The sequence below is a fragment of the Penicillium cataractarum genome (assembly GCF_028827025.1).
Source record: "Penicillium cataractarum strain IBT 29864 chromosome Unknown utg000005l, whole genome shotgun sequence".
NCBI lineage: Eukaryota > Fungi > Ascomycota > Eurotiomycetes > Eurotiales > Aspergillaceae > Penicillium > Penicillium cataractarum.
In genome coordinates, this window is record NW_026622741.1 from 2,358,774 (window position 1) to 2,370,544 (window position 11,771).

The window sequence follows — 11,771 nt, forward strand, 5'->3', positions numbered from 1 at the left end:
CGTTCGGTTGAATACTAATCATGTCTGCAACCCATCGGCTTAATGAGTATTACCAGGAAATCTGGGGTAGCACTGGAGCTTATGACGCCCCTTGTTCTTGGCACCTCGCTTCGGATCCGATGTGGATACAATTTCCACCAATCGACAGCCTTTTTTCGCCGGATAAAGGAGGAAGATGAGATTTAGCGTTGGACCCCTCGGCTCAGAACCGACAAAGACACGATTCGGGGACAGGAGTATCCTAATAGGGGATCAGAGCCGTGGAAAGGACGAACAAGACCGTCTTATTTGCTGCAGATCGGCAATGCTACTTATGGAGATACCGGATCCGAGTGACCGGCCCGTCATCCTATATCTGCCTTACTTGCCGGCGATTTCATTCGGTCGGTTGAGTTGAAGAATTCTACATTTAGCCGCATTTCTAGACTCTTTAAGATTGCAGCATAACTTACTTCAAGATTTCTCTACAGACAAACAAAACGACCTGAACTTGGTACTCTCTTCTTGTCAATTTGTAGAAAGTCGGGCGTCAAAATATGACGATTAACACCACTCAAGGGCCCAGCGGGTCTGTGGTCATTATCGGCGCTGGAACCCAAGGACGACGACTCGCATTCATGGTGAGTGAAAGCCTCGAAGATTGATAACTAAACGCTGGAGCTGACAGTATGAAGTGGTCCGGAAGAGGCGGCTCTGTTTGTCTCGTCGATCTTCAGAAGCAACAATTGCAAGATGGTCTGAGCTATGTCAACCAGCTTCGCAACGCAGCAGTCGATCATGACAAAAATTGGGGAGAGGTTACAGTTGCCCATCCAGACTCTTTGGAATCAGCTCTTCGAGATGCATGGTTGGTTGTAGAGGTAATATATTTTGACTTCAATTTTGATGCACGATGAATATGATCTGACTTGTTTACAAATGAAGTGCGTGCCGGAGAACTGGGCATTGAAGCAGAAGGTCATCACTCAGCTTGATGATCTGGCTCCTGCACATACCATCATTGCTTCCAACTCAAGCAGCTATGGAATTTCCGAGATTATCGAGGGCCTAAATCTGAAGCACAAAAACAGGATATTGAGTGCACACTGCTGTATGAGACCTCCTCTGTCCTCATCCTTACAAAAGAAGCCCTTGCTAACATGTTGCAATGTGCAGACTGGCCTCCAGAGACATCAGGTACATATGTCTAAGCCCCAAATAACTCAAAATGTGAAATCCCAGCACTAACGAGAAACTTATCAGCAATCGAAATCATGGGACATCAAGATACTGATCCCGCCGCTATTTCCCTTTTGTTGGATCAATGCAGAGCCCATGGCTTCTCACCCTTCCACGTTAAGAAAGACTCCATTGGCTACATTTACAACAGGTAAGTCTATATGAGCTGACCCCAGCACTTACCGGTAGCTTACTGTATGCGCAGGATTTGGGCCGCTATCAAGCGCGAAACACTACTAGCACTCTCCGAGGGTGTTTGCACACCTCGAGAGATTGACGCAATTTTCAGGGATGTTCTCAAGACACCCAAAGGGCCATGTGAACAGATGGATGTGGTCGGCCTCGACGTGGTGTTGGACATTGAAAACCACTATGCAGACTCCCGAGCCGGTATTCCTGTCGAGCCGAGAGAGTACCTTCAGAATATGATTCAGAGCGGGCGCCTGGGTGTTAAGAACGGGGAAGGGTTCTATAACTACGGTAAAGAGACGACCGATAACAGCAATGTGATGAGCACGCCGAATTTGTAGTTCGGAGTTTTCATGTGTCGTTTTGTCTGTTAATTGTCACAAGAGTATAGATTTGATTTAACCCAACATCATTTCTCGTATCTGATTTCTATGTAGTTCAATCCAGTAGTCACACTTCATTCAATACCGGCTCCTGCGCTCCATCGGCACCGAGCATTATAACTTTGAGCACCCGCAAACTTTAAACCGTATCGAGTCGGAACAGAATATCATCGTCGACCATATTAACCATGTCATAACTCCATTGATACATAACTCATACCTTCCGTGCTCCATTCATTTCCTTCCGCCTATAAGCAATGATCTGGGCTACCAGAAGGAGATCCCCACCACGTTGGGAATGGGTGCTCTGTTCCACTAGCGCCAAACACCGCAAACGACAGAATAAAGATGACAATCTGAGAGCCTCCATCCATAGCCGCTCCGATGAGATAATTGTACTTGTTGTAAATTCGGGGCAGTCGGCGACGAAGCCAGAACTGAGAAAAGACTCCCACCGCGATCGAAGACCAGATCCAGGAGGTATTCCCATAATAGGTGTAGCCAGAATACAACGCAATAATTGCAGTATTGATCGGCCAATTGCGAACCCGCGGGAATATTTTAGCCACGCCCCAGTGCAATACCGGGAGAGCAAGGCCAATAATAATACCAAGAGGGACGATGAAGTATCGGCTCTTAGCACCGTACATATCCTTGGCCAGAGCCCAGGTAATGGCTTGAGAATTGAGACTCTGCATGTAAGAGCCACTCCAAACACTGTTTCCTTCGGGATCAAGGAGAATCTCGCGCTGGTTTGTCACAATAGTGGTCATCACAGCGTAGTTTAGACCAGCTCCGAGAAGAGTTGCGTAGATCTGAGTGCCAAACATAACCCGATGCGGTACCTTTGTGTACTGTCCAACCTTCAACCAATTTGCCAAGTTGACTGCTAGCAAGATGACCTGGTGAGACCAGCTAGCAAAATAGAAGTTGGCCAAAGGTCTGCCAGGGTGTACTGCGCCTGCAACCATCTTCGAGATCTGATTTGTCCCTACTCCGCTTCCATAAAGCCCGTATAGAATGCAGGAGAATGGTGCAATGAACCCTCCAAGTAGTAGAGAGATTATATAGCCCCAGACAGGAAGAGTTGTCTCACCGTGGGCAGTCACAATAATTCCCGCAATGAAGCAGAGAACGAAGAGAATCAAGTACCACCACAATGGAACCTCTTTGTATTTGAGCATCGCACGATAATGTGGGTCAGGTTGGGTTTTATTCCGGGCCTGCTTCCATGCCAGCACCATGTCCTTGCCGTAGAAAATTATCACATGAGTAATTAGCGCTCCAATTGCGAGATTCTGTGTGAAATATCCCCAAACAGTGCTGGAGGTCAAGTATGGCAGTCCAATCTTTGCAAGCTTGGCCTGGTCGATGATTCCCTTGTCATTCAAGATTGAAGTCGTAGTCAGTTTGGTTCCATCACTCTTGAATAGAGAACTTGACATGAATGGAAAGTTCTGGGCGTTCCAGGCATTGCTGTAGTAGAGACCTAGCATTGCAGGGTACCAGATCACATATGCAATCCAAGTATTGACCTGTTGCTTGAATGGCAATGACAGATACTGACTCTGAATGTATTGCCAGTCGAGAGAGAAGTTGAGCAGACCCAATCCTTGATTAGACGATGCACCTCCGAAAATTGTGGATATGATTGTTCTCGTGTGTGTTGGGGCTTTCATCGATGCCAAGCAGACGATGGAGAGTCCACCAAACCAAGTAATGATATATGATGGGAAGAATTCCCAGATTGCAGCCAGAGCAAGAGCCCAACCGAACTTGATAAGCCGGCCCCTGTTCGCGCGGGTATCAAAGTGGAGATTTTGAAACAGAACCACCTGTGGCAAAGTGCTCCAGTACACCATTTCTGCAGGGTACACGATGAGTGGTCGTAACAAGCCCGCCACGACAAATCCGCAAAGGGAGATGGAGAAAGTAGCTAGCACAGCAGTAGATGCGGAGACGCTACGGTCGTAGAAAAGTCGCTCAGCAGCATAGACCTCGACTCCAGCGAGGCCATTGTTACCGGATGAAGCGATCAGTGACGCGACAACATGTTCTTTGATTCCGAATGGCTGTCCGGAGTTAAGGAACCGAAGGGTTTTCTGTACCCATCTCTGTTTGAATCGGTCCGGTCGAGGGGTGAAAATTGCCCATGCTTCGCCAAAGATGTAGACCAGGACTTAGAAAACGTCAGAAAAAAGATCACTCGATATTCGCTTTCAGATAGCTTACGCTGAAGGAAAACCGCCGAAACTTGCATCGTGGTTGGCTTGAAAATGTAGATCATGGTGATCACACTAGAAAGGGCCGTGAAAGCTGTGCCCAGAACTATCGAACGAAATGTGAAGGCAGGGTCACCATCATCACGATCGGATATCAGGAATTTTGATACATCGTCTCCTATTCTCTCATAATGAGCAACGGAAAGTATTTTCTGTACGCGTAGTAGCGATCATACCGTTCTCGATAACAGGGTGACCGTTGACATAGACGGTATCGTCTTCGCTTTTAGATCCAGCGGAACCATCACCTTCTGGTTTATTGGCTGAGTTTGTTCGCGATTCTTCTTCAACTGCGACTGAGGCCTCTTTAGTGAGCACGTCAGTCTTGCTCGCTTCTGTAGCTTGCAGGTCGCCACTTCTGTCAGAGCTGTCTTCTACTAACGCCGACATGTTGCAGACCGAGCGGGCGCTTGAGATTGTCTGCGAGGAGAGTGTGGGCAAATAGCGCCAGTTGGGCTTGAGATCAAGCTATGTGCCAGTTCGCGCGGGGTATAAGCTGAGAGGGGATCTCCAAAAAATTTCATGAGAAGATTTTCTGTGTAGGAGACTATCCTATAATTTATCTAGTTCGAAAGGCAATATTCCTGATCAGACTAACATGATCAATATCGGCTCGGCTATTTGGAGTACGCAATGGTGCGATCTGTGACAGTAATGGTGAGTTATCGACGGAGTCCGGTCGCTTTGTCTCGGGTCCCATTATCCCATAACCGACGAGGTATTTGACACCAATCCGCAAATCTAGACGGGGATACTGAGAAGTAGCGCGAGTTTGCAACTGCATGTATTGGCTATCTTGAACTAATTTGACAAATGAGAATGGCGCAATTATGCTCGGCAATGCCGAAGTGAAACCAAATCTTAGCCTTGACACTAAGAAGACGCTAACGCTGGGAACGTGCTAGGACTGGGGGGGTTTAAGGTGCTTAAGAAGTCTGCTAAACTGGATAGGCAATGTTTGTACGGCATCTCCCGCAGCTTTGGGTTGCATCGTGGCATGTTACAATCCCCCGTCCCCCCACTGCGAGGCTTTTCCTCACTCTATTCAACCGGACAAAAAGCTTGCTACGCCCTCAGCAAGTCATACAAGGTTCAGAAGGCAGATAAATGCTTCGAGTCCTCATGCTCTAGTAATAAAGCGCCACTCGCCTTCCTTCAATCAATAATTCTACCATTGATTCGCTTTAGATCCCGATGACTGGGAGGCCAAAAGCCTGCCTCTACAAATCCTAGTTTGGTCCTAGACCTTCAATATAATTGTTCAGAGCCGTAAGGTTCTCGGATTTTCAGTTCATGATTCATGATCTACAGTCGTAATGGGCGTATCTGTGTAAATGTCTCCCCATCCACGAATTCTCCCTTAGCAGAGATTTGTTGCCTTGCAATTTAAATACACTGCCCAAGATTGCATCTAGCAACAGAGTTCCCCATAGTCTGTGCTGATGCAGTTGTCTGCCATTAAGAATGTGTGTAAGCTTTCTCTGAAACAGCCAAAGATAGTAATTTGAAAAACTTACTGATGTCGATATGGGCAGGTACATAGCGGTGCTCTCCATCAACATTTCGGCACTGGCATATTGAGCTTTCTCGTCCACGTGATTGAATTTCTTCCCTAAACCTCTATTTTCCAAATTGAAATCGAGGTTTATTATCTAAAGCGGTTAAAACATCGTATTCGAGAGACCAATAACATTTGTCACACTGGCAGTTGATTCTTGCTGATGGCGCGGCAGTTGGTGAGCCCTCACATACAAGGAAACGGCGAGTTTATTTCCTAACTTGACAGTGTTTAGGGAGTATGAAAGGCCAAGCATGAAGCTAACCATGTGTTAAGAGACACAACGAGTGCCCCTCAATGGTGACAGACGATCCTCAAGTGTTGTGTGCATTTCAACCACTCATCCCACTGATATCACGTATGTGATTTGGATCCTCGATGTTATATACATTCCTCGATTCGTTGGTCAGAGGATAAACTCTGTCCGGTATGCGTAGATGGTGTTTAAAATTACAGCTCTTCATGGCCACCTAGCTGTTGAGACCCCTGGTCTTCTTCAATCCGATGTTCAGCTTCATGAAACATGAAACCCATACGAGCACCAGCTAGAGCTTCCAGTAGGACGTCCGAGTCCTTCCTACCTCCAATAATTGGAGCATGATCACCGACACTCTGTCTCACGGCCTGCCTTATGATTGACCTATCACAAAAATTGCCTAGAATGATAACCTTGTCAAAGATTGAATATGCCTCATCGGATTTGTCTGGGTCCTGGGGTTTAGTCTCTGTTTAGAATCCAGGTTAGTTTACCCAGGCAGCAGGATACAACAAGCGAGTTAAAGAGTGAATAAAGAGCTTCTCTTACCTTCGAGGCAAAGTAGAAGCCTATCCAATGTTTCTGCAAGTTCGCTGATATACTCAGCTTCAACGGCTTTGATATCGTCCCAGGTGATGAATGCCTCCTTCCCCTGACCAATCCACCAATCATCTAGATCAAGAGGCCATTTTTCAGGCATTTCCCTTTCAGATTCTTCTTCGTCAAACGAGTTTTCACCACCGTCCATCTTCATCAGCTCTCGTGCTTTATATATAGCGGCAGCAAGAGGATTGTATGAAGCACCTTGATCAAGTTGTTGCTGTATGTCCACGTTGGTTGAATTCAGCGTTTTTATAAGTCTGTAGGGGATGCTCGCACAGCCCATCGAGTCGATTGGGTAGTTCAGTTTACAGCGCCTGCCATGTGTCTGAACATCGATGTACCATAGACCATAATCGACGATTAGGAGCTTTTGAGGATTATCAGCCAGGTTGACGGATGTGATGTTCTGTTCCAGTATGTTTTCAACCATACTTAATATCTTGTCAGGGCTTGTTGGAAGAAATGGCCTGATACCAGCTTCATCTGAGGCCTCGATGACAAGCGTTTGAACCTCATCGCTCAAAAAGCGTGGGAAGAAGACGACTGCGGATGTAATATTTATACCAGATTCCGCCAAGGATACATTTTTCACCCGTTCAAATGCCTCTATAAAGCCTTCCCTTATCTCATCGGGAGAGGGCCTTTTATCCACGCCTGACGGTGGTGGACTCTTGGAAGTAAACAAAGCATCTCGTAGACTATAAAACTTGCTCAAAAGGCCAGAGGGACGCTGAGACTTGGCATAACGTTCTTGGTAATAATTCGAGCGCAGCAAAGACGTGGATGCAGCATATTTTGGAAGAGGCGAAGTAACAGACCGAGGATAAATAGTTGCCAGAACGACGGTCTGGTCAAGGGAAGGGACACAGATGGCGGTTCTGAGATATTATTAGATTGGTTATCCCATCACCACTGGAATTGCGACTGGGGGACCTCTCACACTGCATCAAGAGACAAATTAATTGCGATTGGTTGTGGATCTTTCTTATCCCTACATGGTGATAGATTCGAGGCATGGATCAGTCCCCAGCAGTGGAGGAAAAGAATCGCTCGAAGCCAAGATGATCGGCCCACCATCTCCCAATCGCCCTTGATCGCCCCAATCTGTCGACGTGATTTGAGCTTCTGCAAGAGATCTGCAGGGGGAACAGACAGCCAATTATCGATAGCAAAAATCAAACATGCAATAGAATATTTCGAGGTTGGGGATTCCTGGAAAATGAGACAAAACCGGGCATCAGCATCACGTGGGAGGCTCTTTTTCGCTTGGACCCCTTTCCTCTTTCCCCCCACTTTTCCTCCTTCGCTCGTCCTCCAACAGCCCTCTCATCGGTCAACACTAGACAGAATGCAAGGGCAGGAAAGGACCTGCATCGGGAGAGTTTACTTAACCCCAGGCGACAAATAGGACCGAAAATACCTCATACGCAAAATTAACCTAAGGTGTAGCTTGTGTGGGCTTACGCCTTCCTGCGCAACATACCAAAGCGCCACAAGATCCAAGAGGATAGCTCTTTTTGCTGCATCTTGACTGTCGGGCTAATATCCGTGGATAACAGCCATTTGAAATGGTACAAGTCGATACGAATGGGTTTCCTCGCCCCTTGCGCACCATGAGGCCGCCACCTGTCTGCTATTCGTCCCTGGGCCAGGTTTCCCGGATAGCCGCCGAATTTTGACTCAGCCCTTCTATTTAACTTGCCATTGATGCTCGTGTTTATATATCCAAAGGTCCTTCATCACCATAATGAGCACTCCATCGTAGTAGATACTAAGCCCACGCAGTATCTCTTGTTTGGCCATCGCCTAAAGGCATTCTAGCACCCCCAGAACTTTTCTCCAGGCACTATGGTTCAGTCATGGTTTTGATTATCCATAGATCATAATAAGCATTTAAGCACCCATCCCCCCTACAAAATAATATAAGGTGCTTCCCCTTAGGTAGGATCATCATCATAATCTCATATTTGCCGAAATTTGAATGGCTTTGCGAAAGAGTCGGTCATGTTCCCGCAATAGCCAGCAATAATCCTGTCCATAGCCACGAATTTTGGTCGCATTTGATAAAGCCAATGAGATTTGCTTAGATCTAGACTGAAACGTCACCATCGAAAGCGCCAGTATATTGCAGCTTGTTTAGAGTTATTGCCTAGCGCTTGTCATGTCACGGCGTAGTCAGAACAAAGAAATCCACGCACTTTCCGGGAGAAAAGAGGGCAAAGCGGCGGACTCTCTGATTCGTCACATATCCCTCTGAATTGACACAAGTTTACTATGGGGTAGTATCTGTGATATCTGGGGCTCTCAGACCCTAGATTCGTTGGTACAGTAGGGCGGGTCGGCCTACAACGCGTCCACGGCGCTGATAATCTACAAATGGGACTCGAAGACCTTCTTTTATATCTCTATTGACCCTTCTTAGATAGTTCTTTGTGTATTTTGATGATAATTTCGCCACATCGATGGAGGTCCTAGCAAGCAACACGATACGAAGAAGTAGTAACCCCGCTCATAACGGAGAGTGGTTCTACATGGTTGATGTTACACGGAGCGCTTAGCAGCCCGATGGTAGCCGGATGCAATTGTTAGACAATATCTTGACTCAATTTCTGGAATATGAACAAGCCATGAGCATCATTTTAAGTTATCAGTTTTACATGCACTTTCGACCTTGCTCTTGCATGGCTGGAAAGCGCGTTGAAGCTGGGAACTACAAAAGCAGTAGACATCCTAAGTTCTCAGACAGATCACAAGTAGATCTCAACATGGGGTTTCGCTTCTAGGATATGGTTCAGAACTGGGAGGCTGGCCAATATGACCTGTCGGTCTACCCCGCCACATCCCTGTCCAGCCAACCCCTTCGTCGGCAGACGATGCTAGTCACTGTGGCAGCTGATCACCTGGGCGATGCTTATCGGTATTCTTTGACCTACTGGAATTGAGAAGTGTTGGTTTGGTTCTTCGTTTAGCTGCACGTTTGGGAAAATCGGAGGGTAAGATCCACGTGGAGAGGTTATTGTTTGTTTGCGACGGTACAAAACTCTGGAAATGCGCCGAGTTGATCTCCGGGGTGCATTGGCTCCCTTAGATCTTGCGACCGTTTGTCAAACCAGATTGCCTTAGAAAGTTTGCACATTCTTCCAAGGGGCCAGCGTAAATCCAAATCATCAATCCATATCTTCTCCTCTCACCTAGTCTCTCAGCAAAACTGTCACCTTCCATTCCTTCGCCATAAAAACTACCCTCCTACCCCCTCGCATTCCATTATGGATGAGAAGGTGGAACCGGCTATACAGGCGCCCTCTCAAGAGGTGGCCTTCAACACTCTCATCAAGCCGCAGGCTCGCGAGCCGTACGACTCCAGTGTCACTTTCGATGAATATTCCTTCTATGCACAGAAGACACGAGCAGAGGAGCTGACTTTGGAGTCGCCCGTTCTCAACATACGACGTGTCCTCGGAGGAAAGCGTGGAGCTCACGATGATGACAACCAGGTCACTACTCATCTTACTGCGGGTGACTTTACGCATCGTGAAAGAAGACTGCTGATCACCGATGAAGAGTGGACTAATGCAAGCCGGGCATTCAGATCCGCTTCGTGGGGAGCCTGTGAATCTAGCCAGGCCCGTTTTCGATATCTAAATTACGCTAATATCTTTGCCAGGCTTCTTTCTTATCACCACCGACATCATGGGGCCGTATAGCACTGGCTTTACGATGGGCACACTTGGATGGGGGCCAGGTGAGAGACCCAAAACGAAGAAAAACTGCATTTTCATCGTCAATTGCTGACGTTCGATAGGTATCGCATTCTACACCGTCTTTGGTATCATGGCTGGATATTCGGGGTATCTAATTTGGCGAGTCTTCCTTGGCGTGGACAGCTATGAGTATCCCGCAAAGAACTACGGAGATCTTGGTTTCCGAACACTTGGGCGATTTGGTCGCTACATTACAAATATCTGCCAGGGAATCTCTCTGCTCTTAATTGTTGGACAAGTCACGATCTTATTCGGCCAGAACATCTCCCAAATGTCAAAGTTCCGCCTCTGTTATGCGGTCTGCCCGGCCATCTTTGCGTGCGCTGGCTTTGTCGTCACCCAGGTTCGCACTCTGAGAAACTATGGTTGGTTTGCAAATGTTGCTGTTTGGATGAACCTATTCGTCGTGTTCATGTCGATTGGTGTTATGGCCAATTCGCCCCCAAACTATCACATCTCCACCCTAGGCTCTGCAGGTAGTGCGGTAGATCCGGAAACCATCAAGCCTGACAAAGCCGGCAATTACCCTCCAATCATTCATTACAACACCATTCCCTCTGATGGACTGATCGGTGCAATCAATGGGATGCTTTCCGGAGTGACCGCATATGCAGGCGCGCAATTGTTCGTGGAATTCCTGGCTGAGATGAAACGACCCCGGGACTTTATCAAGGCGATGTGGGGCGCGCAATTCTTCATCTATGCTGTTTATCTCACGTATGGCTGTGTGGTGTATCACCTGCAAGGACAGTACAGCTACAATCCAAGCTACCAAGGTGTCAGTATTTACGCATGGCAGACTGTGGGTAACATGGTGTCCCTTCTCGCAGCTTTGATCTCAGGAGGTCTTTATGGCAACATTGGTATCAAGGTGTTTTACAACAACGTTCTGCTTGATATCTTCAAAGCTCCTCCTCTCACTACTCGGACTGGAAAGTTCATCTACGCGGTCTTGGTTCCTCTTTGGTGGATCATTGCATTCATTATCGCAGCGGCTATTCCCGATTTCTTTGGATTTGTCAGTGTGGTCGCGGCCTCTATGCTTTTGAACCTGACATACGCTTTCCCTCCCCTCTTTGCGTTATGTTTTGACATTCAGAAGAACGCTATTCATGACGCAGATGGTGAAGGATTCAATCCCGTGACTGGACGCGTGTCCAGAAGCGATACTGCCGCTAGAAGATGGATTCGAGGCTTTATGGCTGGCGGCCCGTTTCAAGTCGCTGTCAATATCTGGCACGTTATCTACTTCTTGGCAGCTCTCGCCATGAGTGGGCTTGGCATGTACGCGGCTATTGTTGGTAAGTCTGTATCCCGATATCTTGCTCGGGTCCAAGTTTAACTCCTCGCTATAGGTCTCATTGATGCCTTCAAGATTCCGCAGTTGACATCGTTCTCCTGCGTATCTCCCCTGAACTTGGTTTAGTTTCGAGCCTTTGGATCCATTGAACTTTTGGGACTTCAAATTGGAATTGGCTTGAGGTCATGGTATTTTTTTACTTTACGTTTTTGATTCTACAA

The 11,771-nt window shown here is 47.2% G+C and overlaps 4 protein-coding genes across 4 annotated transcripts; 2 read left to right on the top strand and 2 right to left on the bottom strand.

Moving 5' to 3' along the window:
• Positions 1-536: 536 nt before the first annotated feature.
• On the top strand, positions 537-1,748 carry N7496_006526 (3-hydroxyacyl-CoA dehydrogenase family protein; the record flags this gene model as incomplete). The annotated part of the gene is made up of 6 exons (XM_056699455.1): positions 537-620; positions 675-860; positions 925-1,090; positions 1,156-1,176; positions 1,243-1,369; positions 1,424-1,748. The coding sequence occupies 6 exons, from the start codon at positions 537-539 to the stop codon at positions 1,746-1,748; spliced, it is 909 nt and encodes a 302-aa protein (XP_056554868.1).
• Positions 1,749-2,038: 290 nt separating this feature from the next.
• N7496_006527 (OPT family oligopeptide transporter) lies at positions 2,039-4,462 on the bottom strand (the record flags this gene model as incomplete). Its single annotated transcript, XM_056699456.1, has 3 exons — positions 2,039-3,969; positions 4,023-4,190; positions 4,249-4,462. The coding sequence occupies 3 exons, from the start codon at positions 4,460-4,462 to the stop codon at positions 2,039-2,041; spliced, it is 2,313 nt and encodes a 770-aa protein (XP_056554869.1).
• A 1,618-nt stretch (positions 4,463-6,080) lies between these two features.
• N7496_006528 (uncharacterized protein) lies at positions 6,081-6,919 on the bottom strand (the record flags this gene model as incomplete). Its single annotated transcript, XM_056699457.1, has 2 exons — positions 6,081-6,355; positions 6,436-6,919. 2 exons carry the CDS (start codon positions 6,917-6,919, stop codon positions 6,081-6,083), a joined length of 759 nt encoding a protein of 252 aa, XP_056554870.1.
• A 2,836-nt stretch (positions 6,920-9,755) lies between these two features.
• Positions 9,756-11,676, top strand: N7496_006529 (uncharacterized protein; the record flags this gene model as incomplete). Its single annotated transcript, XM_056699458.1, has 4 exons — positions 9,756-10,098; positions 10,154-10,231; positions 10,292-11,551; positions 11,606-11,676. 4 exons carry the CDS (start codon positions 9,756-9,758, stop codon positions 11,674-11,676), a joined length of 1,752 nt encoding a protein of 583 aa, XP_056554871.1.
• Between the last annotated feature and the right edge of the window lie 95 nt (positions 11,677-11,771).